The sequence below is a fragment of the Lagopus leucura genome, unplaced genomic scaffold (genome assembly GCF_019238085.1).
Source record: "Lagopus leucura isolate 7727_CA_CO unplaced genomic scaffold, USGS_WTPT01 Super-Scaffold_73, whole genome shotgun sequence".
Lineage (NCBI taxonomy): Eukaryota > Metazoa > Chordata > Aves > Galliformes > Phasianidae > Lagopus > Lagopus leucura.
In genome coordinates, this window is record NW_024962252.1 from 8,006,270 (window position 1) to 8,033,827 (window position 27,558).

Consider the following 27,558-nt stretch of genomic DNA (forward strand, 5'->3'; position numbering starts at 1 on the left):
TCTGACAAAAGCATTTACTTCTTACAATTAATTAGGCAAAAAAAGAGGCCAAAGTGTTAAGATGTAATCAACAGCTTAAAATAAAAGGGGCTGTTCCTGACTGAGAAGTAGGCTTTGACAGAATAACTCTGCTCATTTACTGCTTTCCACCGGGCAAAGTTTGACTTCTCACTGGTGTAGAGGAAGCGGTTACCCTTTGGGTATTGCACCAGATTGTGAATATTCCTTCAGATCTGCAGGCTGGCTGTGCCCTGCTGCAGGCATGAGCAGCAGAAACTGTTCTCTGACCTCTTCTGGGCACAAATTGCTGTAATCACTCCAGGAAATTTGAGAAATCTGGGGATTTTCTTTGTCGTTACATTCTAATGTTGTAGTTGCTTCCTGAGCACAAGACAGAAGTGGCTGCTGCCCTTACTCCTCCATGTTGCTTAAGATTTTATGTCTGACATGTAATTCAAAAGAAAAAAAATGCACCAGTAAAGAGTTTTCTTACCTGGGAGCTTTCTTACCTGAAGCCATGTTGGGTTTTTTTTTTGTTTTGTTTTGTTTTTGTTTTTCCCATTACAGTCACAGTTGGAAATAAATTTTACAAAAGAAATGCTCAGTCACTGTTCTTCCATTTTGTCTGGTGCTATTAAAAGCTGTTAAAATTAACAACAGTAAAACACGTGGGGGAATAGTTAGGGATCAGTTCTGCATAAATTAACTGACAGGCAGAGCATTGCACCAGGCACAACTGCTTTCACTTACCCCTCAGTATTTTTCCTCTACTATCCTAATCGCCTTCCACTCGCAGCAATTACTGTGCCAGAACCCCCAGCAGACAGCTGTTCTCATTCAGAAATGTGTAAAGAAATCAGCACTTTCATCAGTTCGCTTCAAATATCTACTAGTTCTTCAAACTCAGCTCCTGTATGCATTTCAGAGTCTGTTTTTCCTTTATTTCTTGTCTATTCATCTTTTTTTTTTTTTTAACTGTCAGATTTCATTCTCTCCTCAGTGTTTAAGAGGATCAAGTGTCAAACAAATGACACCTCCATTGAATTAGGAAGTAAGCATTTTCCAGTAACTAAGTACTTTATCAAGACTTGGACACGATCTATGTACAACTAACCAAGACTAAGATGTGCAATTCTCCTTGTGAAAACTGGGAAATAAAGGCAGGATTGTATCACAGAATGGTCAGGGTTGGAAGGGACCTCAAGGATCATAAATCTCCAACCCCCCTGCCACAGGCAGGGCCACCAACCTCCCCAATTAGTACTAGACCAGGCTGCCCAGGGCCCCACCTGGCCTTGAACACCTCCAGAGATGGGGTATCCACAACCTTTCTGGGCAGCCTGTTCCAGCTCCACCACCTTCACAGCACAGAGCATGAAGCATAAAAATAAAGATTATATGCATAGCTTTTCCCCAGGCTACATAGCAAGAAGCTATTTGCATTATGGTGAGTTCATAACCAAAGCTAAGCAGGCATTTACACACCAGTGACACCAGAATCAGATTAACACCAGCCACAGCAAGCCTTGTTCTCTCATTGAATCACTTCTAATTCTTATCTAATCCATCTCTAACACATCCATGATTCTATGTCTATGGTATCTATTACCCTATAAGCACACTTAGCTAAAAGACTTTCCTCCTGTCTGCCATTACAGGAATCTTGCTTGGCCACACATTCATTTCAAATTGCCCTGATAGGAAGTAGAACTGAATTTTCAACATACTATCTCCTGAATTAGGGATAACAAATTAAAGCCTTCCATTCCAATCATTTCCATCTAGTGATCCTCTAAGTACATAAGAATCAATTAGGAAAAGATAACTATGACACAGCTAAACATTTCATATTCACCTCCCACTAGTCTCACGCTCCAAATAACACCATGAGTTCTGATGCTTTAAATCAATTTGATCAAAGCTTTAACTGAGACAAGCAACGACAGAGCACAAAATCCAATTTGCTGAAGAAATACGCTGGTATTTAGCAGGAAAGCTGCTTAATAACTTTAAAAACAAGCATTGAGTTTCAGTGCTTCAAAATGGTGTGCCTGGCCAGTCGATGTAACATGCCCCTACCTGAGTTACCAATATGTTCTCAGCCTGTGGTAATCACTGACCTGTTACCAACATCAGTGCTGCAAGGGCGTTTTAGAGCCATCTGTTACAAGTCTTCTATCTTCTGCCTTGCATGCCAGGCTTTGGGGCTGGGTTTTAAAAATAATTTCATTTTGTTCCCTAATATAGCCTTAGAAACACATGTGTCCTGATAGCTTCAGGCTCAGGGGAAGAGCAGTCACACACCATCAGCCTCAGTGAGCTCAAGGGAAAGAGCAAAGACCAGCAGATCAGTTCATTCTCTGCCAAGACAGCATCTCTCAAAGAAACAATGTATACATTGTATCTAACTTCAAAGAGGGAACGCTTTGGCAGGAAGACACCAACTCACTTTTTCAGTTTATGGAAATGCTGTAAGTTCTGTAAAGTACCAACCAAAAAGGCGTCAGAAGGCACGCCTGCAGGGCAGACCTTGTTACTGAGGTGTCCTATCATGGAAGTCTGTACTTCAGTTACTTTCAGTCTCAGCAGGAATTAATGTGGTTTCGCTGCAACTCATTCACAACAGTGCAACCTGACGCCGTAGGAAATCCCTCCACATTCCACACGCCATTACCATAGCTGTATTAAGCATACTTCTTGTCATTGAGTAGCATTCTGTGTTCTCTTCCTTCAATACTAAACATTAAAACCAACCTAACAATAAGATGCAGAGTCAGAGGATGTTGCCCCAGCCAATTCACTGGCTTTACCCTGAACCACCACCTACTTACAACTGTAGACTTCTAGTTAGGCACAATCATTTAATTCAACATCTGCCAACCAGACGGTAGGAGCTCTTTCCTGCAGAACTTGCATTTCCTCAGGAAGTCCACAATGCAGAAGGAAATCAACACGCAGCTTTGCCCATTGGAGTACTGAAGCCAGAACAGCTTCAAATCCAACCAGCTCTTTATTACTAAATAATGTTACCAGACATCAAAAAAAGCAAATAAGCCCACAAGCCAGTGGCATGTTATTTTTCAATACACAGAGTATCAACTGATCCATTTGTTCACCTGCCACGCCAAGTTCCTTTATGCTCAACAGACTTAAATATCACTGTTTTGTAGCACCATTCGTTTATCTTACACACCAGGAGAAGCACAAGTCACAACATTTAAGGCTCCAAAATTCTCAAGACTTGCATTTTACCCATTAGAGTATTTCAAGACAATTCTTTATTTTGAAAAATAAAGTGCCTGATTTATGTACAAACTATTAAAATAATAGTTAAAAACGTAAACTTAGAACCTGCTAAGAAAGCAGTGATGTCAATGCTGTTGCCTCCAGGGTATTCAGTGAGTTTAAGACCAGAAATTCTCAACTGCTTCTTTATGCAGTTAGAGAAGCCAGTGGTAAGTTGCCCATTACCCCCCATCTAGCAGAAGGATGATGCCCACGTTTCATAAGAGTAACATGTTTCACCTAAGCATTCTAATTAACGCCCTTGGCAAAACCTAATAAAAAGGAATCTTGCTGTCAGAGCTACACTAGCATCCTTAGAAGTACCAATATCACCACAGTGCTCAAGAATGGCATTTTAACACAAAAATCAAGGCACGCTGACTCAATATGCCTGACGTTTCCTTACAAAGTGGGGAGCATACACACTAACTCATGTCTCAGTCCTTTTAAAATTCTGCATCCAGGGTGAAAGAGTTGTCTGTGGGCTTTGACATGACTCCCATCCTCTGATATTCACCTACTCGCTTCTCAAAGAAATTGGTCTTGCCTTCCAGAGAGATGTTCTCCATGAAATCAAAAGGATTCTCCACCTTGTATATCTGAAATGCAAAGGCAATTCTATAGTCACTACGATTCCCAAATCTTCAATACAAGAAAACATTAAAAGTGGTAAAGAAGAGGTGTGCAATGATGCTATTAGTGGGCTTATTAGCTAAGTAAACCAGTTTTGATCCCAAGCCTTTTCTACTATGTTCATGTCTGTCTTTAAACCACAGCTTATTCGGTGGAGAAGCACAGCAACTCTTACATGGTTTTCATCAGCATCCTTTGATTTTTTTTTCCTCTGGCTGTCCAAACAGTTTTTAACTGTGGGACTACTAACTGAGTTTATATCAATAATGCTGCTGCCATTTTAGGCTTTGGGTTTCTGGAAGAAATTAAACTTAATGTGATCTTTTCCCCCCATGACAGATTCAGATTAGCCTTACCTTTCTAAATCCCAGTTCCAGCATCAGCCGGTCTGCTACGAACTCTATGTACTGTTTCATTAAAGTGCAGTTCATGCCAATCAACTTAACAGGCAGTGCCTCCGTCAAGAATTCCTGCAGATAATAGAAGCACATCGTGTACAGAAGCCGGCATTCATTCTGAGCTGTCTGGGGTAATGTTATACCCAACAGCTCCATAGCTTTGCACTTAATTGTGATCAAGTTCCCAAACAAGGAGCAGACAATTACCTGTTCTATGAGAACTGCATTCATGATGATTTCCTTTACTCTTTCCTCCGACGGTTTGCGTATCAAGTGCTTGAACATGAGGCAGGCAAAGTCACAGTGCAAACCCTTGAAGGAAATATCAGAAAGGTCTTTCAGGAATACAGATTTAAAAGAACTGCTCCGCTCAGTAGCACAGAACATAGAGCCTGCAGTCTAAGCACCATCTTGGTACTTGCTACAGAGCTGCTATCTACACAAAGCTTTCTGCCTAACCAGAAAGATGCACACGTGAATTCAGGCCATACCAACTGCACGTGTTCCCACAGCAAGGTACACTGAGAGCAAGAGCTGGTGAGAAACTTAACGCTACTTCAGTTGTGAAATGGTGCTTGCATTCATTCGCTGCTGTAAGATCCATCCACAGTGCCACACATTTACACCTTTTTAGTGAGCTTCACAGACTGCCCATTTCTAAATGTATTCCTGCTGTAAAATAGAGGCTCTAACAAGCTATGTGGCACATTACCATCTTAACTGCTGGAACTTGATTCTTACCTCATCTCTACTGATGAGCTCATTAGAAAAAGTGAGTCCAGGCATTAAGCCTCTTTTCTTCAGCCAAAAAATTGATGCAAAAGAGCCAGAAAAGAAGATTCCTTCCACTGCTGCAAATGCTACTACACGTTCTCCTGTTAAAAGAAGACAGATTGATATCAACCATAAGAACTTACCAGGATTAATACTCAGAAGTTTTGATAAGAGCAGCAAGCAGCCCTCCAAAGAGGAATGAAGAAGTTTCTATTGAAGTATGCTACAGCTCATCCTGAAAATTATTATAGTAGAGGTTTCCAGTTACTAAGTTAAGCTTGAAAACATCATAAATAGCAAAAATAGAGTAGCTGAAGCCAAAAATCCTTCTCCTAGGTGAACCTGCACAAAGTAGTCACTTCAGCAGCAAATTGAAGTCACTATCTGTTCATCCCTCCATTAAAAGGGACACTGGCCACAAAGGATGCTTTATTACTAATAAAGTAATAACCTCTGTGATCCCACCTTTGAAATGAGGCATCAAGAATCACCAGGAGAGAGGAGCCACAGCCTACGACTGTCAAGAGTCCCCTGGTAGAGAACAGCCAACACTGTTCTGGTCACTTCAGCAGTTTGCTCAGCAGCAGGCAGCCAAAGGAATGGTGACTGCCACATACATTATCATCATTCAGAACACCAACAGTTTTACAAACATTCAAACCCATTTACAAGATTAAAATTTTCTTTATCTCCATAATTACATTGAAGAGCATTTATTCATCCATCTTGTGGCAAAAACAATCCTGTGAAGTCTAGAGAAATAGTGGCTCCTCTTCTGCTAGGGGAGGAATTTCACTTTGCTTCCAATAGATGTACTCACCATATGTTGCTTTCTTGTCCCCAATCCAGCGTATGGCCCAGTCAGCCTTCTTCTTAACACATGGTAATGTTTCAATAGCATTAAAAAGGAATTCCCTGAAAAGCAGAAAACTCATCAGTATGAGACATGAGTACAACAACAAATTCAACATTCATAGCTATAGATGGTCTTGTTCTCTTACAAGTGGTCTGCAGCCTCACCCCAATACTTCAGCATCTTTCCATTTTATTTTGCACCAATTGAGCTCCATTTATGTCCATCTACTCTGTTTACAACACTTTCCCTGTCACGCCAACACCAGTTCACATGAATTCCTGTGACAACATCCAGGAGAATACTGTTTTACAAAGTATGATACTTGAACAAGGCTTTCTAAACTACAAACTAATCAGCTTCCAGTCTTCAGTGACCAAAGTGCTAAGACTCAGAAACAATCCTACAAAGCCACCTGTTAGGTTCAGTGGACCCACCACGAGGGCTTACTGTAGTTTTATACACAATCTTGTCTTCTGTCTTTTATAATTACGTTCCTTAGTTCCAGTGTTAAGTGGCTGCAGTTTCACTTCACTTGAGTGAGGTCTCACACATAAGAGCAGATATTTTTGAATAAAGTTGCACCTAAGCACCCTTTTAGCAGTATTTTATGTCTTGTTGAAACCCAAAAATCAGTTTCCACTTCGCAGTAACTTATAGGCAACACATCTCAACAGTTAAGAGCTTCAAATCTCTCATTACAAGGCAATACCAACCTCTCCCTAGAATCTTTAATGTACGTGTCAATGAGAAGACTGTACATTTCTGAATGTATATTTTCCATGGCAATCTGGAAGCCATAGAAACAACGCGCTTCTGTGATTTGCACTTCTTGACTGAACCGCTCCACCTAGAGGAAACAAATGAGCATTTGTGAACACGTTTATAATCAAGCTGTGATGCTCCCATCAGGCTCTTTCCACACACTCACCAAGTTCTCGTTTACGATGCCATCGCTGGCAGCAAAGAAGGCAAGGACATGAGAGATGAAGTACTTCTCCTCAGGCTTCAGGGACTCCCAATGCTGCAGATCTTTGGACAGATCCACCTACACACGAATAAGGGCCGCTGAGATGTGTGCCTGGGCCCAGGGCCTCCCCGCACTGAGGCACGGCCGAGGGGAGCGACGCAAGAGCACGCCGTGGAAGAGCCGGCGGAAATGCACCGGAACCGCGAGACACCTCACCTCCTCCGCCGTCCAGAAGGAAGCCTCGGCCTTCTTGTACATCCGCCAGATGTCATGGTACTGGATGGGGAAAATGACGAACCGCCGGGGATTCTCCCGCAGCAGCGGTTCCTCCTCTTGCTCCGCGCCCAGCGCCACCTGAGGGGAGTACAGAGCGGCTCGGGACGGCACCGCGCCGCGGGGAGGCGGCGAGGGAGCGGGGGCAGCGCGGGGGGAAAGCGGTTCTCAGGGGAAGGTGGCGGCGGGGGGCGCGGGGTGGCGGCAAAGGGGAACGCGGGGCCGTGAGCACTCACCGGCTTCTCTTCGCTCTCCCGGAAGATCTTGCGCGCTGTCTTGCTCGCCAGGACGCGGCTGCTGTTGAGCGCAGGCGGCTGGGAGGAGAGAGGCGCGGGAGCGGTGAGATCTCCGTCATACCGGGCGAGCGGCAGGAGAAAAGGAAGAAGGGAGAAAGGGAGGACGCTCACCGTGTTCTCCTTATCGCTCAGCGCTAAGTTCTTCAGGGGGGACAGCCGGGGCTGCTCCTGGAGGGCGGCGAGCGGGACGCGAGTGGACAGCATGGCGGCAACGCAGGAAGAGAGTAAGCACGGGTTGGCCGCGCGCTTCTTTATATCCTCTTCGAACTTGGCGCCAGAACACTCGGCTGCCAATCACAACGCACGCCGAGCCCGCGGCCGCCCACCCCCCAACGCGTATTGGCTGGAATGCCGGCCGGGACCCCGCCTTCCATTGTAGTGGCGAAGGCGGGAGGAAGGAACCGCCCGGCACTTGGGCCGTCTTGGGGAGCAAAAACGCGGGAAACTGAGGAGGCCCCGCACCTGGGTCTGCACCGCGCCCCGCCCCTACGGCCGGCCATGGCCGGAACTGCGGCGTTTGCCCCGTCCAGGGCTGTGGGGAGGGGAATCCTTTTTGTCCATGCAGCTTTCCAGCCGCTCTGCCCCAAGCCTGCAGCGCGACCTGGGGTTGTTGTGGCCAAAGCACAGGACTCGACACCTGGTCTTGTTGGTCTTCATCCCGCTGGCCTCAGCCCAGTGATCCAGCCTGTCCAGATCCCTCCGTAGGCCCTTCCTATCCCCAGGCAGATCGACGTTTCTTCCCAGCTTGGTGTCATCTGCAGACTTACTGAGGGTAAAAAAATGTGGAACACCGCAGGCATTTGCCCAGCAGCCCCACAGCAGCAGCCCAGACCGACTGTATGGCAGACTGCCCCAGGCTGAGCATGGCATTTGTCACCGTGGTCCATCAGTCTGTGGAAGTGAGAACGCTGTCCTTACCAGCCTGGTCGCCAGGCAGGCGGTACCTGGAGGTAATGCCTCCAATTCCACTCCCCGGCTCATCGTCAAAGCAGTTCACGACAGCAACGTTGATCTGGGTGCCTTCCTCAGCATCCCTGTGTGCATGGCAGCTGGGGCAGCGAGACCAGGCACTTAAAGAACATCACTCCTCCATACCACTTCTACTGTCAGCTTCTTAAGCAGAACCGACATAGGAGATATGGCCTAACTAGAGCAAGTGTGCATCTCAACTCCCTCTTGGCACAGGTGGAAAATTACTGGCCGTCCCCACTCACAGAGCCCATCAATCACTGCAAATGAATACTGAACGTTCCTTTGGGTTACATTCCTCTGCATTTACTCACATGAAGCTGTGTGTGCCGGTGCTCCCTCCTTCCCGAGCACCAAAGGTTGCTCACGCTAAGCAGAGCTGCGGCACAGCACAGCTCTGGTGCACCTCATCAACTGCTGCTGCAGCATCAGCTTTTTGCCCCCCAAATCCAGCCTGTTGTGTCTGCAGAACAACTACGAGCCGCACTACTGCAAGATACAGCCCAGCGCTGTGTGACCGCCATCCGCCCCCCGGCGGCCGTAACCCGGCGGGGACGGGAGAGGGAGCCCGCGGCCTCCGAACGGCTCCGAGCTGGGAGACAAATGAGCAATCTTAGGGTGAATGTCCTGCTGGTAACTCCCAGCTTCTGTCCTGTCCCACCGCTTACACAAAACGCCTCTCCACATCCCGAAAATGTGTTCAGCTGGGAAGCAGTGGGAGCACATCTGGAGCACTTTGAAAGACCTCCCGTTATAGAAGAGTCCCAAACCAACAGAGATTGTTGTGTTGCCCCATGTTGTGGCAAAGAAACCTCTATTAAGTAGTTCTGGCCCTGTCCTTTTCTCCCTGCGCTGCGGTACCTGGGATGCCATAAACCCAGAAGGACCTCACAGAATTGGATTAGATAATCTTAGTGTTCATTTCCAACCTTAATGATTCTATGATTCTATTCAGGCTGGATATTAGGAATCATTTCTTCTCAGAAAGAGTGGTGAGGCAGTGGCACGGACTGCCCAGGGAGGTGGTGGAGTCACCATCCCTAGAGGTGTTCAAGAACTGGAGATGTGGAACTGAGGGATGTGGTCAGTGGGCATGGTGGGGATGGGTTGGTGGTTGCACGAGATGATCTTAGAGGTCTTTTCCACTTTAATGATTTTTTAATTCTGTTCAAAGGACATCACACACCTGCAAATGCTGGACCCTCCTCTGGTTTCATGGAGATGTTTTTATCTGAACAAGAACCACATGACTTGGCCATTGCCTACTCATGGTCTTCAAGAAGGATGGGCTACATCATCTCCAGGGACATAACCCGGCAGCTGCAGCACCAAGAGGCAGTGAGCAGCTGGGGGAGATATACAGCCTTCCTCAGCCCTAAAACCAGGTGGCTGCAGCCAACACCCCCAGCAGAAGCCATCCCTTTTGCTGTAATTCCTGTGCCAGGTTGCATCCAGCCTGGGTACTCCTCTGAGTAATAAATACTGGTTTTCCTGGCAATCACCCCTGCTCCAGCAGGAACACCCAGACCTGGGTGCCCAGCACATCGTCCAGGTGGTTTCTGAAGATCTCCAAGCAGGAGATCTCACAGCCTTTGAGCAATCCAAACAGGCCCATGGCATCAATTCCTGACTCCTAAAAGTAAAGTGTTTAGTGCTCATTATTTGAGAGGTACTCATAAATATCAGTATTTACTGGTGTGATAGACAGCAGTGACTCCTCTCACCAAACTGGCCAAATGTTTTGTTGTTCTTTCACTTATCTCCTTTCCATGTGCCTCCAGCAGTGATGTTTCAGGAGCATGCTTTTAGCTAGATTCTTCTCACTGTTTGTTCACACCTGTTCAAGCTGCTACAACATTGTACAACCTGTCATGGTTGATTTACATTTAGCACTGTGAAGAAAAAAGACTGACAATTGGAGTTTAGAGAGCAAAAATATGGTGAGGTTGGACTTTGGGGTGGGTTTGGAGTTTTTTGGACCTAAAGACCTTTAAGCAGTGAGCTCAGGCAAACAGCTTTCTGATCCAGGAAAGCTCCCTGGTCACAGTTCAGCATTTTACCAGCTGTGTTTTGTTCACCAAGGGAAGGGCAAAGAGTCTCCCACTTGCAGCCCTCTCAAGAAAAGTGTCATTTGAAACTGAAATAACCTCCTTATAGGAAGTTCTTCTGGAAGTGGTGTAAAAGCAAACTTTAAAAAAAAAAATAAGAAAAAGAAAAGGAAGAAGAAACCTTATCCTTCTTTCCCCAGCAGACCTTGGCTGCTGTGGTTACGCACTGTGCTGGGAAGAGTCATTTATTCTGCTTGCTGGGAGCACAATAGAAATCTCAGCGGGATGCCTCTCACTACCAGCCTGTGTTTTTAGCACAGTGCATGACATTTCTAGCATCATTAAAATAAAGGTTATGAAACTCGTGTATGAAATTCATACAGAAATCTGGACGCTGCAAAAAAGCTGAAGAAAGTTAAGTAACAAATCAAAGCACTGAGAAGTGCTCGTGTCCCTCCCGATGATAGGCGTTAAAAGTCACAGAATCAGAGAACCGTTTCAGTTGGAAGGGACCCTTGAAGGCTACCTGCTCCAACTCCCCTGCAATGAACAGGGACATCCACAGATCCATCAGGTGCTCAGAGCCCCATCTAGCCTCACCTCAGGTGTCCTGAGGGATGGGGCATCCAACACCTCTCTGGGCAACCTGTGCCAGTGCCTCAGCGCCCTTATTGGAAGAGCTTTGTTCCCCTGATGTTTGAAAAGGACAATTTCAGGCTACACCTGTATCAGCAACGCACTCTAGAAGTCATTACAACATTCCTGCAGGCGATCAGATCGAGGTAACCTCGGCACAACAGTCGATGGGTTGACGTTAATGGGTTACAGGACGTGTGAGTAACCCCCTGCAGAGGAATGCAAAGCACTGCAGGAACGTGCCCTGCTCCCGGTGTGACCCTGCAGTCCTAACTGAGGACTTCTCTGTCTCAGGAGCAGCAGATGGTGCAGGTCACAACCTCAAGCAGTCTCTGTGCTGCTTCAATAGTTCTGCAAAAGCCCAAAAACCTGCCGTCCCAGGAGACTGAGACACACACCTCTGAGATAACTGCCCCCTGGGGACCCTCAGAGCAGAAGGGCGCGTTGAGCTCTGCTGCACCCAGCACAATGGCCCCTGAAACGGTGCCAGCTGTTGAGTCGGGGCTTTGCCTGCTCCAACTGACTCAGCTGGAAGCAGGCTGGCACCAAGCTGTGCCGGGAGCAAAGCACCACTGTCAGCACAAAGCGAGTCCACGCACACAGCTTTGTAGCACACCATTTATTATTGCCATCATTATGACACCAAGGCGTCAAACAAGATGCTGGAGATTAAACGGCAACAGTTAGCACACTAATGGGCATGCTGGCGTGCAGCCCCACACCCCGCTCCACAGCAGGCAGACCACACAGACCTGCAAGATACCGCAGCCTGCCCCAGTGCAATGAATTCCTCACCTGTCCATCTCTTGCTCAGAGCTCTGAGATGCTAGAAATAGTGTGGCCCTGCTCTGCTGCCTTTTTTCTTTCCTATTTTATTTTATTTTATTTTTTAACCTCTGGCAGGTTTGCAAGGGTCAGTGGTTAGTAGCTCTGTTCATTCCTCTACCAGAAGACACATCGTGGATGCCATCAACAACACCACCCAGGCACTCAGGCTTTGAAAGCCTTGCAGCTATCCTGCCAAACCCACAATGGCATGCTGTTGGAGAGACTCACTGTGCCCATGCCTGCACTGAAGCACCAAGGACATCCTCCAGCAGACCCCACAAAGCAAGAGCTCGCTATCAAGTCACTAACGTGCATCAACATGTTGTCAGCCAATAGAAGTGTCCAAAGGACTCTTCCATGGCCCTTTTAGCTGTGGTTTTAAAATAAGAAAGAACCTTCTAATTAAATACTTCAAAAACCTACCCCCATTATCAGGACGTTCAGCACTGGTTCTCCTGAGGATATGGGAGTAATTTATAGCAGCCAACAAACCCTCTGCTGTGCTCTGTTCTGTCCTTCGCAGAGCAGAGGTAACCACATCCACCTGAACAGAGGCGGAGAAGCTTAATTAACTAATAGTTACACAATGCTTTCACAGGGAAATCTTGTGTTTACAGCTTCGTTTTGTAATAAACAGTGTCAGTGTCTCCAGAACTTTAACACCCAATCTGTGTAAGGGACATTTTACAAAGCTCAGCACCAAAATCCCTGTTATTAAGCAACCTATTATTCCTATGTAAGTGTGCTCCTGTAGAAGCCCCGACATGCCTCAGAAGAAGCAGGCAGTAGGCAAAAGTTTGACTTGCTCATGACTCAGTGACATGAAGTCATCTGCTTTAACTAACTGTCTCTGAGCACTACACAGCTGAGAAAAAGTAACAAAGGGATGTTCTTCATGTATTCAACATGAGCCCAGCTCAGATGGCTATCTGAACATAGGGATGGAGGAAAAAAAAAATGATTTGGTGCATTTTGGGCTAAAAGCTGATACATTTTCTATCACCCATCTTTTGTTGCTGATTCCAGCTAACATGTAATACTTCATTTCAATAAGCACAAGCTGAGCTGGTGGTATTACTGTAGGTGGATTGCCAAGCCCACCAGAATATGTTGCTTTTCCAAAGGCTACCCTTGCTTATCTCTTGGACTAAACCATGCTTCCTTTTGATCACTGGTGGATTCCATTTGAGTGCTGATCTCTAGAAGTACCCGAGGCTGTTGACCTTCTTCTTCTGGGAATTTCTTCCCATCTTTGGGAAACACAAATTTGTCTGCAAGCAAGCACCACTGAAGTGTCGCTGGGAACTGATACAGATATTTCCTATCATCCTGGAGCTGACAAGAGCTCCAGGGGAAGAAAAGGGGAAATTTTTGCAGAGGTGATGTCCAGGCGGTATTTATTGTACGCAGAAGGTACAATCAAGGCTGCAGCTGGTCATTTACAGTCATGCTTGGTGTGATGGTAATGAACAGCTCAGGCCTGTAGAAAAGCAGAGTAACAGCAGAAGAATACCATGTGAGATTAAAGGAAATGAATAAGTAATATCACAGATCCCATAGTTCTGTTTCAAATTACTTCTCAAAGCGGCGCATCTTTGCTCCCTGGGGCCTGTCCCCATAAGGTACTCTGCTTTCCCAATTCTTCTGCTCAGATTTTCCATCTTCAGACAAACAGAGCTGTCAAATCCACTAAGACTGAATACATACACACATACCTACCATCAGCTTTTCTTTGGCTTCACAACAGACATTTCCCTCCTGTGCACCACCCCTTCGATGCTTAAATCTCCATACAAGCAGAGGCAACAAACCTTGGTTCACCATATTCAGTGTGCTCAGTAGCAGAACATCCAGGGCCAACTACTCGAGGGGTGACTTACTCTGCCAAGCTGCTTTGTTTTGATCCATTAATGACAGCATGATGGGCAGATAAGCATTTACAGCCCGTGATCCCATTGGCCTGGTGTGATGCTGGTCACTGGTTGGGACCCAGCCAGCAATGCCACCCAGAGAACTGGACTTCAGCCTTCTTTGCAAACAAATGTAGCTTCAGAGGATCCATCTGTGTGGTAAATAAGGCTGGCCAGGGCTTGTGCGTGACCCAGAGGCTTTCTGACACAACCTGGCTGCCTCTCTACTGCTCCGGTCTCTCACCCTCACCAAAACTGGAGGGCTACACACAAACCATGGCAGTGGCAGGGCGGCCTGGTGGCCTCTCCCCCAAAGTCTCTGAGCCCCTTGGCTAGGCTGCACGGGGCTTGACCTCCAGGCCACAGGTGGGCATTCTGACCATTCCAGCCTCTTCCCCTTTCTCCTTTTCCCACTGGGATGGTCTTTGCCAGCAGGACCAACAGCTCTGTGTTCCTCCAGCTGACACAACACCCTGGCAAACCCAAACATTTGGATGGGATGGGCCTCATCACAGTTACCTGCCCGCAGGGCCTGCTGCCAAGTCAGATCAGTTTGCCCTGGGCCAGGCAAGTTCTGACGGGATGGAGAGCCCCAGCCTCTTTGAGCAACCTGCTCAGTGCTTCACCACCCTCAGGGTGAAGAACTTTTCCTCATGTTTGATGGGAATTTAGCCTCTTGCTGTTCGGTGCTAGTCTAGCTCCATCTACACTACAAACAATAACTGGTGGACATGCGAATGTTTGGAATAATCCTGAGCAAAGAATACTAAGTTTTCAGTAGCCTAATGAAAGCTGTGAGCTCATTTATCTGTGGGAAAAGTAAATAAGCAAATGTCATCATTTTTTCCAATTGTTTGCACAGGTCAGAAGCTGAGCCAGATGCTACTTTCTTCCCCCATGCAGACAAGTTGCATGTTCATTGACTAAAATAAACCCCAAATAGAATGTGATTGCCCAAATATAAGCTGTTGTCAATGCTCTGCTGTATTTGTGACATCTGTGACTCAGAGATGCTCAGCAACAGGACAGAAGGCAACGGTCACAAGCTGGAACAAGAGAAATTCTGGCTGTGTGCATGGGAAAAAAATCATTTTACTAAGAAAATGGTTAAGTGCTGGAGCAAGTTCCCCAGAGTCTCCATCCTTGGAGATACTCAACACTGTGTGAGGCCCTGAGCTGTGTGCTAGACGGCCCTGCTTAGAGGGTTGGACTGAGATCTATGGATGTCCCATACAACCTGAATTATTTTATTATTCTGTGATTCTGTGGCCTATAGAGACCTCACGCTTTTTGAAGATGTGGCTGAAGGCCAGGCAAGCCACCTCCAGGGCATCTGGAACACCTGCATGTTTCCATGGGGAGGTTCATCCATTCTGCTGGAGTCTCTGCCCCTTCATGAACTGGAGAAGAGAAAACATTCCTTGCCAGCACTACTGATTTTCCCATCTCCATTCCCAGCCAAGCTACTCTGTATCCAGATCTGCCATTCAGAGAAGATGCGATCACTGAGTTTACAGTCTAAGCTTTGGATCTCTGACCCATATTTTGGGGAAGTCAGGGGAGTGGTCCTCCCTCTCCTCCTTCCCTTTTGTAACCTCCCAACAGCAAAAGAGTAAGTGCAGTGCAAATCCCTGTGCTCCAAAACCTCAGGCCTGTGTTCCAGAACAGCACAGCTTGATGTAGTTAGCTACATGCTGAAAGGCATATTGTACATTAGCTACATGCTGTATGGGTTGACTTTTAGAAAGGAAATGCTTTTAAAATCTTCCCTACTATTAGTCTCTTCAAATGTGAAATACCAAAAGTTGTACAGGTTCTTTCAACTAGAAAAATGCCAACACTTCCCCCCAGGTAGAAGCACGTCATTTTGCACTTTAAAGCTGAAATAGATGAAAGGAGGGTTTGTTCACAGCTGATGTTCCCAGCAATCCCATTCACACCGCCCTTCCCAGATAAAGACCTGGGAGCTCCTGCCCTGCCTCACCACTTAGTGGTGCTCCTCCACCTCATTCTATCAGAGCCAGCTTTGGCATCTGTTACAAACCCGTATAATCCCTGAGTCTGCTTAGCAGACACAGGCTTTCTAGCACCAAAACAGTTCGTCCATACCACAGAGAGATCAGGCATGATCGCGTTACAGCCTCTCAGCAAGTTATTCCAGGACTGGAGCCCCTGACATTATTCCAGGGCATGCCTCTAACCAGCTCATGTGTGGGACACTGCCCTGGCTGCAGCCTGCAGCGGGCCGGGGGCATACAGGGACAGCCTGCATAGCCCTGCTGCCAGGTGACAGCCCTGTCAGCTCATGTAGATGTCTGAATTCCAGGTCAGCTTTATTGCCTGCTGGTAAAATATTAACCTTGGCTATTTTTTTCTCTGTGCAACTGGAGAAACAAATCAGATGCTGTCCAAGAAGCGTAACAGCTTCTGCCTGGGGAAACCAAGCCTGGTACCACTTGCTAGCCCACTGAATGCTGTCTGGTGCCACCCAGCTTTGTTCAAGGCTGCGGCTTGTCCCACTGCACAAGATGTCAACATGTTTTAGCGGTGTTAGGATGAGGTGCAGCTAAGGCAGGGCTTGCTCACAACTGCAACAGGTGAATCGGTGCCGTGGGTGCTCCTGAAGGAGACAGCAGCACATGTTCCACCCAGGAATCACGGCTAGGGAGGCAGCTGGTTGGTAACCAAAGGTCTGAAACCAGGCATACTCAAAAGGTAGTATAGGATAGGGTAGGGTAGGGTAGGGTAGGGTAGGGTAGGGTAGGGTAAGGTAGAGTAGAGTAGAGTAGAGTAGAGTAGAGTAGAGTAGAGTAGAGTAGAGTAGAATGGAACAGCTTTGAAGGTATCTTCAAAGATCACCAAGTCCAACTTCCTGATCATTTCAGGGCTAATCAAAAGTTAAAGCATATTATTGAGGGCATTAGCCTCAACAGGCGTGGAGCATCAAGCACCTCTCTAGGAAGCCTGTTAAATAAATAAAGGTATTGCCAAATCTTTTCTTCCAGCAGGTATTCATACAGAGCTGACGTATGGGTGCAGAGCTTGAGAGTGATGTGGTCACCCAGCTGAGGGACCTGAGGTCCAGACCCAGCAGACCTAACAGCACATTTGGCCCTGCCGAAGTACAGGACATAGAGCCTTGCTAGCTGAAATCCCACAGCCTGCCTGAGACTGGGGATTTTAGGCTTTCTACAATCAGCCAGCCTTCATAGACTTCAGCCTTGCCCACACTGAAGGGGAGAAACAAGCTCAGAAGACTAGAAAGAGAACATGGTTTCTGTTGGGAAGGGGAGGTTCACCTCTAAGGTTCATCTCCTGCTGGTTGCTTTCATACACCCACAGTGTCTCCACAGAGCTCTTCAGCTCCCCTGCCCTTCCCTTCACACCTGGGTTGCAGAATGAAAAAACCCTTTTGCTGACAATGCTTAGGGTGCAGTAAAATCCAAGATGTGTTGAAAGAACACTCTTAAAAAACAGGCTTTTAGATTTAAAGATGTGTTCTCAGCAGTTCTTTTGCAAATTGGATGAGTCAAACTCCAGCACTGGGCCAAAGCCCAGCTCCACCAATTTCATAGGGGCAGCCTCAGTTCCTCCTCCACCCGTGGTTTCCCCACCACATCCCAGGCTCCATCCTGTGCAGGACGGCTCCCTGGGGTTCACTGGCCTCCATCTCATGGCTGTTTTCCCTGGGGCAGCAAAGCCACCCTTGGGCAGAAATTGCTGGTCCTGTGCTCCCCAGCCCAGACCACAGAATCATAGAATCATAGAATCACAGAATCATAGAATCACATAATTACATAATCATAGAATGGCCTGGGTTGAAAAGGACCTCAAAGAGCATTTAGTTTCAACCCCCTTGCTATGTGTAAGGTTGCCAACCACTAGACCAGGCTGCCCAGAGCCACATCCAGCCTGGCCTTGAAGCTCCTTCCATGTCACACTGGGACAGGGTCAGAGGCACAGGATGTGACCCCACACCAACCCCAAAGAGTCATCACCATTACGTTTTGTAGGATGTTTGGGGCCAGAAAACACAGCTGCAGGCAACAGCTGGGAAAAGGCTTTGGAAGTGAGGGCAGCAGTAGTGTTGTGTGATAGAGGCACTGCGATGTGAGCAATGCACACAGCCCTTCTGCTGCGCGCCAGTTAATGCTAAAAGGCAGATTAATAACTAATCCTGCTCACTGAGGTGTGATGCCGCCACGGCAGTTTGCCATGGGAAAGATTCAGCCTTCTCTGCTCCCTCTGTAGAGACCACACCTTATAGTTTTTCTTTCTTTTTAGAATATAGCAGAAGCCAGGAAAGCTGGTTTGGAATCACACTGCCTTCTCAGTGACATTCATTCTTCAAACAAATCCATGAAAGAAATGCCAAAATCTGTGGGCTTGCACCTTGGCATGCCACAGGAGAAACCACCAGCGAGCAAAAGGGAGAGACTGCCCTGACGTGATACATATTTCAACTTTGAATTTTAATCCTTTTCGTCATTGATATGGCTTTCTAGAGCTCCTATACCACAGGAATGCATCTGTCTCTGTTGAAGATTCACAGAAAACCCAGCAAGTATCAGGAAAGAAGGCAAAACTTAAACACATGGTGCAGTGTTTATTGTCACAAGATCAGCTTCCTCAATGTACTGTCTGTAACTGCCCTAGAGAAGTTCTGGTGGGAACAGAAGCCTGAGAAAATAGAACTCTGCAGGCTCTGTTTGGGTTCTTACAGAGAAAGGATCCTGTTATTCCTCTTATCCTGCGAGTGAGCTCCTTCCTTGCTCTCTGGCCCTCCAGCAATGAAGGTGATGACATTGGTTCCATGGCAGCCGTTGCCATGCCCCATCACCCACACCCTCCTTGCCCTCACATTGCCACCAACACTTCTTGACATGGGTTGGGACAGCCAGCCTCTATACTGTCATGCTCAGGAAATGAGCAACCCGAAAATGAGATCAGATAGCAAGATCTTGTCCAAGCAATTGTGTTTCTTGACTCCACCTCGGCCATTGGTCTTGGAAGTGCCATAAAGAACAGCCAGATGCCACAACGAGGCAATCCAGTGCTGGTGGTTTCAGTGGGTCATAGAATCACAGAGTCACGGAATCATTAAGGTAGGAAAAGATGTCCAAGTTCATCGAGTCCAACCGTCAGCCCAGCCCCACTGTGCCCACTGACCACGTCCCTCAGTGCCACATCTCCATGGTTCTTGAGCACCTCCAGGGTTGGTGACTCCACCGCCTCCCTGGGCAGCATGGTGTGCCATGCCTCACCGATCTTTCTGACAAAATTTCTCAAGAAATGTTTCCTAATATCCAACCTGAAGCTTCCTCGGTGTAACGTCAGGCTATTACCTCTTGTCCTATAGCTGCTACTGGGAGAAGAGGCCACCTCACCACGACCTCCTTTCATAGCAGTCACACAGTAACAACTCGAGTGTATAAAGAAATGTGAAGGGTTGGGCAATTTGGGGGTATTCCTGTGTACATACCTGTATATGGAGATGTCTGTGTATACATATATATATGTCCGCGTGGCTCGTTATTTATTAGAAGAAATGACTGCTGGGTTTGAAGAGCGCTGCCCAACAGAGGCTGGCAGTGTTTCAGACACGAGGTGCATCTCCTTCCCCGGACGGAGGCGAGGAGCCCGCCTGACTCGGTGCAGCACCGTCCCCCGGCACCGCTCCGGGCTCACCGCATACCTCCGCCCTCGCTCCTGGAGAGCGGCCAAACTGCTTTGAACAGCGACTAGTCTGCTGTAAAAAAAAGTCACCAGGCGGCCCACCGCCGCCTCTTTCCCGCATCTTCGCCCCTCGCCACCCTCGGGCTCGGCCCCCCCCGGCCCGGCTCAGGGCCGCCCCGCGGCGAGGCGGCCCTTGGCGGCAGCCCCGGCTCCGGCCCCGGCTCGGGCGCGGCGGCCATGGGCAGCGGCAGCAGCCGGCGGTGGGGCCGTGCCGGCGGCGCCCCGCGCGGGACGGCGCAGGCGGAGGCGGCGGCGGGTCCGCTCCCAGCCACGGAGGAGCGGCGGGCGCCAGGGACGGCGCTGGAAGCGGCCCCGCCCGGCCCCGCCCAGCCCGCGCCGGAGGTGAGTGCCGCGAGGCCGGGCCGGTTCGGTCCGCGCTGGGGGCGGGGGGAGCCTGGGGCCGGAGCGCGGCGCCGCCTCGAAGCTCAGCGACCGCTCTGCCACCGCGCTCGGTTCGCCATTCTCGCCGTTCTCGCCGAACCGTTCCGGTTTTCCGGATGTTCTTCTGGGGAAAGAGGAGATCTGTTTATTTATTTATTTCCCTGCCCAAAAATAACAGCCGAGTCTCTGTGGCGTGGGGCTGTCAGGGAGGGGCAGCTGGGGGACAGGGACAGGCTGTGCACCAGAGGGCGGTGGGCACGGAACGGGCTGCCCAGGGCTGTGGGCACGGCCCCGAGTGCCGGAGTTCAAGGAGCGTTTGGGCGCCGCTCTCAGACACAGGGTTTGGTTTTGGGTGATGCTGTGTGAAGCCCGGGGTTGATCCGTGTAAGTCCCTACCGACTCGGGCTGTGCCGTGGTCGTGCGGGTCCGTTCCGTGGCGATGCGGCGGAGCCGGGCAGCGCCGTCGGTCCGAGCACCCCTATGGGGTCGCGTGTTGTTCGTTGGGCAAATGCTGCTCCGAGCAGACGCACAGAAGTCGCGGGCGTGGTGTAATGCATTGGAGTAATGCGTTCCTGGAGATATTTCGGAGGCGTGTGGACGTGGTGCAGCAATGGACCCGGCAGTGCAGGGCAGTGCTTGGACTCATCTTCTGAATCTTTTTCATCATAAAACATCCCGTGATTCTGCGGTTTACCAACAGAGATAAATATTGCTCAGCACAGGAAAAACCCACCCGTGCTTTTGCCAAGACCGTTGCAGCACAGAGCGCAGTGGCTTATTAGGCAGAGGTGCACTCACTGCCTGCAGGACCAGCATCGTCTCTCCGTTCAGTGCTGCTTGTCTTTAAAATTCAGCAGTGAGCTGCGCCATCCCCTTGGCCAGTGTCAGTCCCCTCGGTCACACCCTCGCAGCTGTGCTGCAGCTGTGCTCCCAAAGCCACCCTTCCTTTGCTGTTTTCCCCACAGCACCACTCAGCTGAGCACAGCCCCTCTTTGACCTGGCACATCCCTGGCACATCATTGACACATCTCCAGCACCGTCCCTGACGCAATTGCTGGCTCATCCCTGCCACATCCTTAACACATCCCTAACACATCCTTGACACCATCCCGGGCACATCCCTGGCAGATCCCTGGCACCACCTCCTGCCCATCCCTGGCATATCCCTGACCCAGAGCAAGCACCAGGCTTGCACAAGACAGTCAGGAGCTGCTGTTAGCTCTGGAAGCCAGGAGAAGCGTGGCACTGCCTGCCTTCCCTGCAGGATGCTGCCTTCCACCCCTCTGCACATCAGCAGGATAGGATCCGTGCCCGTGGCAGCTCAAGCTCTGTGTTCACCAGGAGTTGGTTTTGGCAGCATTCAGTGGCCCGGCCACCCGTGGCATTTCTTATGTCGCTGGAGGGTGCTGCTGCTCACTGCACAGGCACAGCTGGAATGGCCCCTGTCACCGTTTTGACTTGGGCCAGCCTGTGGACCCCAAATAACTCTTGGTTTTGGGGTGTGCCTGCAGTCACAGTGTCACCACAGCCCCACTGTGCCTGGCCCAGCACTGGGGGCTTTGGGGCTCAGGAGGGGCTGGGGGGCCATTTTCTTTCACTTCCCCACAGATCTCAAAGCTCCAAGTGAAATGCCAGCAGTGCTCCTTTGGGAAATAGGTACTGCTGCTGACAGATCCCTCAGAGAAGGTGGGAGCTGGTTTTGCAGAGGGAAGCAAATTTTGCTAACCAAAGCTGCTCCATCCTGATGACTAATTGATTCTGTCTTCCACCCACACACCACGTACAGCTCGTAACACAGAGGAGTCAGCCACAAAGGGAAAAAGAGGCAACCGCCTGTCTTCCAAGCCCATCCTTTGCCCAGAAGTGCTGGGAATGGGTTCTCAGGGTGGGAATTGCCGAGACAAAGCTGCGGGGCTGAGCATTCTTCTGGGCACAGAAAGGAGCTGCTTTGTTCCTGCTTTCTAGGGGCTGGGTCCTTACACTGGCTCTGCACTGTGCCTGTTTAACCTCTGTTGGTGCTGTTGGGAGCGGCAGGATAGCTCGTGTGAACCACCAGCTTCAGCTTAGAGAAAGCAGTCACCAAGCTGACTGAGTCTGAGTCTGTCTCAAGCCAGAATCTGCCTTTGTCCCCCTCCCCTTTCTGTGGGGCAGTACAGTAAAGAGGAGAAATGTGGAAGTTTGGTTCTTCCTGCAGCACCCAGCCTGCCTGCAGGGGGTTCTCTTTGTCACTTCCTTCATCAGCAGGTATTTTCATTACCAGGTATTTTCATTCCTAGGAGGTGCTCTGGCCCATGTACCATCCTCCCAGAGGTGGGTGCAAATGTGGCTGATGAGACACAAAGACAGCTTTGTATTGTAACTGAAACATTTGACGTTTATTCTTTTCAAGGCCTCGTCTCCACGACGCCCCTCAGACCCAGAGAACAACAACATCAGCAATGAGTGAGTAGCCCCTGCCTCCCTTTCCCCTGCTGTGTGTTTTGTTGCCATCATGGCCACCTGGGCCTTCCATGGGCTGTGCAGCATGGGTGGAGTGGATCACAAGTCCTTCCTCCCCAGGAACCCTAAAAATCCATGAGAGGCTCCCATGCTGCAGCAGTTAGAGACACAGATCTCAGAATCACAGAATGGTCAGGGTTGGAAGGGACCTCAAGGATCATGAATCTCCAACCCCCCTGCTGCATGCAGGGCCACCAACCTCCCCATTTAATACCAGACCAGGCTGCCCAGGGCCCCATCCAACCTGGCCTTGAACACCTCCAGGCATGGGGCATCCACAACCTCTCTGGGCAGCCTGTTCCAGCACCTCACCACTCTCTCTGTAAAGAACTTCCCCCTGACATCCAACCTAAATCTCCCCTCCCTCAACTTAAAGCCATTTCCCCTTGTCCTGCAGTCATCAACCCTTTCAAAGAATTGATTCCCCTCCTGTTTGTAGGCTCCCTTTAGGTACTGGAATGAGGTCACAATGCAGCCTCCTTTTCTCCAGGCTGAACAAGCCCAGCTCCCTCAGCCTGTCCTCATAGGGGAGGTACTCCAGCCCCCTGATCATCCTGCTGTCACCTAGAAGAGCAGCCCAATGAGATAGAGGCTGGAAATGTGACACCAAATAACCCCCTAAATCAGACACTAATGAACACCCTCCAAGCGGGATCTGTATGTGTTCTTTGCTGTATCACATTACCTCTTTTTTTCCCACACGACCAGTGGCAGTCCACCAATTGAATGACATGGCTCAGGAATGTCACAACAATCTTATAATTGCTTTCAACCCCTGTGTCATGTGCAGTGTTATCCAAGCGTGGCTTTGACCCATTTTTTCAGCTGCTAGGTCTTGCAGAGGGCATTTTAATGATTAATCCTGTACTTTCCCATCCTCAGCAGAAAGATAAAAAACAGTGGCCTAGATTCATCCCATCTCATTCTGATTGGACTCATTCAGGGGTTAGGGAAAGGCTCTGCCCCAGAGGGCGGTGGGCATGGAGCAGGCTGCCCAGGGCAGTGGGTATGGCCCCGAGTGCCGGAGTTCAAGGAACATTTGGGCATCACTCTCAGAAACAGGGTTTGGATCTTGGGTGCTCCTGTGTGGAGCCAGGGGTTGGACCTGGGGATCCATGTGAATCCTTTCTCACTGGAGATATTCTGTGATTTTCAGGCTCTTAACTGGGGCTGACTTGCTTAACTTGGCCAGATGACCACCAGAGGTCCCTCCCATCACCATTCTGTGATCCTGGGGTTCCTACCTAGGAGGTTACCACTCATGAGGGACACTGTCAGCAGACCCCATAGCTCACTTCTGAGCTAATCCTGCCCTTTGTGTTTCCTTCTCCTCATTGCAAAGTTCACTGTCTTTCCATTAAAAATATTCCCCCTTCCCTTAACCATATTTAAACACAGAGTCTGGTGGCTGAAATGGAGCACGTTCCTTGCTTTCTCCTTTTCTAAACTGCTTTAGCCTCTCTGATCACTCTTACTGCTGCTTTCTAAGCTGTTAGTAACTCCAGTATTTTACTCAAAAGTCTCTGCAGTGATCTCGATGGGTTGTGTTTCCCATGCTGTCCTCCCCCATTGCTTCTCATGCCTCTGGCTCCCTGAGGGCTGCTAGGTTTGAACAATTCCCTCCCAACATCCCAACCTCCAATTTTCAAGTCACCAAGTCCAGCAGCTCTCAGCAGGACTCAGCGGGCAGCACTGTGATGCTGCAGGTCCAATGTCCAGTCCTGGCAGCCGTGTGGCACCCCCATTGCTCTCGTTTCTCAGCCCCAGCTTAATTCCTTGAGATGAAGGCTCAGGCTGGGGGGCCTTGGAGGCCTCGGACTGACCTCCTGCTCAAAGCCACCTCAGTGCAGGGTCCTGTCTGGCCTGGCCCTGAAAAGGCTCAGTGATGCAGCATGCACAGCTGCAGGCTTCCTGCTGGAGGGGTTTCTTCTTTTATGCAGGTGGGATATCTCTGTTTTTGGTTTATTTCAGTTTTTCCACATTAAGTGATGGATAACTGCCACAACAGCAGAAAGGACCCAAGCAGCAGCTTGCTTTCCTTTTGCATGATAGTGGGTTGCTTCTGTCTGTTTGAAAGCCCCTCTGTGTGTCACTGAACCTGAATTTTACCTGGAGACTTTCTCTCCTGCCTGGAAGTCAGCACACAGGCAAGATGTGGGGATGCTAATGACCAAGTTCAACCCAGCTGTGCTGGGCCTCATCCTTAGAGAAGCAGTGGGTCAGTGGTTGCTAAATAATGGCAGAGCCAGATATGTGCTGTTGGATGTGATTTCTACAGTGCCAATAAAACCCGGGCCAGTCCCCTACCGATGGTACATCAGACATCACTTGTGTGAGAGAGAAATAACTAAACCATAGGAGCAGTTGGAGGGAGTTGAGCTCTTACTTTGGTTGGAACACAAAGGAAAGCCAGCCAAGCCCCGTAGTGCTGCAGAGGTTCCCATGGAAGAACCTTGCACATGTTCTCCATCAGTACCTCGCTTTTTGGGGCTTGGTGTTTTATAGCATTACCTTTTACCTTACATCTCTCAAAAGCAGAAGCGCAAAAATACCAATGTGATCACTCTTATTGGCAACATCCAGCTCCCTTAAAAAGGACAAAGGCCACAGGGCATGCACATGGTGGTCGGATAACAACAAAAAGCTCCTTTCTGGATGAAACCTTGGAACTAGCAGCTGGTGTTAAAGGATATGCAGCGTATTGGTTGGGCCATGGCCGTCGCTTACCAAGCATTATGGAGCACAGGAGTTTGAGTACTGTACAGATTTCACTGTAACAATCTCACTGACTAGAATAGGTGCCAAGTGCTAGAAAATGTCAGCCAGTGGTGTGCCCATGGAGTGTGGAAATCTGATGCATTAGAATAGCAGCATCTCAGCAAGCCAGAGCACTGCCATTTTCCCATTCACCCGATGATGAAGTTGGCAATGAGGGAGTGCAGCTCCCTTCCCAGCAGCAACAGGGAGGAATGGTTTCAAACTGAGATGGGGAGATTTAGGTTAGATATTAGGACGTGGCACAGATTGCCCAAGGAGGTTGTGGATGCCCCACCCCTGGAGGCATTCAAGGCCAGGCTGGATGTGGCTCTGGGCAGCCTGGTCTGGTGGTTGGTGACCCTGCACACAGCAGGGGGTTGAAACTGGATGATCATTGTGGTCCTTTTCAACCCAGGCCATTCTGTGATTCTGTGATTCTATGATTCAATAACCTGCTCCCTCCACCTGCAGGTGCCCATCACAGGGCAGCAAGCAGTCAGTGGGGTGCCCTGCCATCTTGTACCATGGCTCAGAAGAGGAACTGATGGCCAGCATCGAGCGGGAGTACGGCTGCTGAGCTCCACACACGGGGCATGGCTGGAGCAGCAGAGCTGCCAGCAGGAGAACGCAATGCCTGGGATGGTGAGGAGGAGTGCAAGGAGAAAGACCAGAAAAAGCACACCTTGTGAATCAGTATCTCAAAGCTCCTCTTGAAATGGCCTTTTTACCAGATTTACTGGCTTTTTGAGATGTGGTGCTTTAGGGAAGAAGACCTTTGCTTTGTCCTGGCAGTAATAAAGTGCAGCAAAATCATTCGATATAGATCTGACTTTGGGAGTGTGCTGTGAAATGCAGCAAGCTCTGATGCATTTCTGCTCCCCGGCAGAAAAATCACTGTGTTATATCCTTAGCTGATCCAAAGTAAAACAGAAAGGCTGTGGATCTCTGAAGAAAATAATGTTTTCTGTGCTCCCCAATAGGGAAGCCTTGTGTTGTAGGATTTCTGCCTTTGTTTTATCTGCATCTTAATGTATCATGAGTAGCTGCTTCTTAACAGAAGTAGAAAAATACCTAATTTCTATCTTTAGCTGAAGTATTCAAGATATCAGATGAAATACAGAGTGTGAATGCAAGAGGAAACAGCAGGACACATCTTAAGATGCTGTATTATGATGTCTTCGTCATTGCAGGTATTTGTGAAAGAGAAATATATGCATCTGTATTCTATGTACCTTTCAATAAAGGCAACAGTGGTTTTGAAGCAGAGTCTCCTGGAAAAAATCCTGTTTTGAACGCCAGCATTTTCTGTGGGGAGCAGAAATATTTAGGTTTAGACCCATGGCTGCCGAGCCACTGCTCTGCAGCGCATCCATTGGATCTCCTGCCACTTGTGTTAGCTTTTGGCAGCTCTCAAAGACCTCCTGTGGCAAGCAGAACAGATGTGTGCCGGGAAAACACTGGAGGCCTCCTGACTGCAGCTCTGCAGGCGGCCTTGGGGCTCTGTGCCCTGCCCAGCTTTCATGTCACTTCCAGCCTCTCTCTGCGGCTGCAGTCGCTAACTGGGCCAGGTGTATTCTTACAACCCATTTCAGTCTCTCCTAAAATAAAGTCTGTACTTCAACAATTCTGCAGAAATTGAGTAATTTTAGAAGGCACAAATATTTCTAAATGGAGTGTATTCCTGTTAGGCTGCAGCAAACCTCTGAGCTTCTCTGTGAAAGAAGCTGGTAGGACAGTGAAGGAACAAGAACGCGTCTGCTCCCAGGATTAGGGGGCGGCAGGTTTCATTCACGGCAAACCTCAGTGCTACCACCAGAGGAGGAGCTGCAGGAGGAGGGGAGTGCAGTGAGCTGGGACAGTCCATGCTCCGGGGAGAAGGAAAGGTGGGGTCGGAAGAAGCGGCTGCAAGCTGTGCAATGGTTTCTCAGGCTCTGTGCTCAGAAACAAAGAGCTGCTGTGAACTCAAGAGAGATCACAAGGGAGAAAATAAAATCTGAAGTATTCTTCTCATCTAAAAAACAGCTCTTCCAGGAAAGGGCATGCTCCGGCCTGCTGAGGCTGTCTGCATGCATGAGATGTGCTCGTGGCCATCTGTACGCATCAGGAAGTGAGCATTACCCAATTTCCTTCTCCCACGCTCCAGGACTGAGGCAGAAACTGAAGGAGGCTGCGTTTGCTGGAGGAAGAAACTGATCATGAAAGAAACTGCCTCAGTGCCAACACACCCCGCGGAGGAGCGATCCTACAGAGCGCGCTGCGATGGCTGAGTGCAGTTGAGGTGTCACGGCATCCTCCTCAGCCATCTTGCAGCC

General features: G+C 49.0%; 1 protein-coding gene and 1 long non-coding RNA gene across 2 annotated transcripts; one reads left to right on the forward strand and one right to left on the reverse strand.

Moving 5' to 3' along the window:
• Positions 1–3,260: 3,260 nt before the first annotated feature.
• RRM2 (ribonucleotide reductase regulatory subunit M2) lies at positions 3,261–7,691 on the reverse strand. Its single transcript, XM_042886360.1, has 10 exons — positions 7,594–7,691; positions 7,423–7,500; positions 7,130–7,267; positions 6,875–6,991; positions 6,660–6,793; positions 5,911–6,005; positions 5,058–5,191; positions 4,524–4,628; positions 4,275–4,388; positions 3,261–3,884 (listed from the first exon to the last, which is right to left on the reverse strand). Exons 1-10 carry the CDS (start codon positions 7,684–7,686, stop codon positions 3,732–3,734), a joined length of 1,161 nt encoding a protein of 386 aa, XP_042742294.1. The 5' UTR covers positions 7,687–7,691; the 3' UTR covers positions 3,261–3,731.
• A 12,231-nt stretch (positions 7,692–19,922) lies between these two features.
• On the forward strand, positions 19,923–26,761 carry LOC122188220. The gene is made up of 3 exons (XR_006181526.1): positions 19,923–19,951; positions 22,380–22,432; positions 25,718–26,761. It is a non-coding gene; the product is annotated as an uncharacterized LOC122188220 (long non-coding RNA).
• Positions 26,762–27,558: the final 797 nt, after the last annotated feature.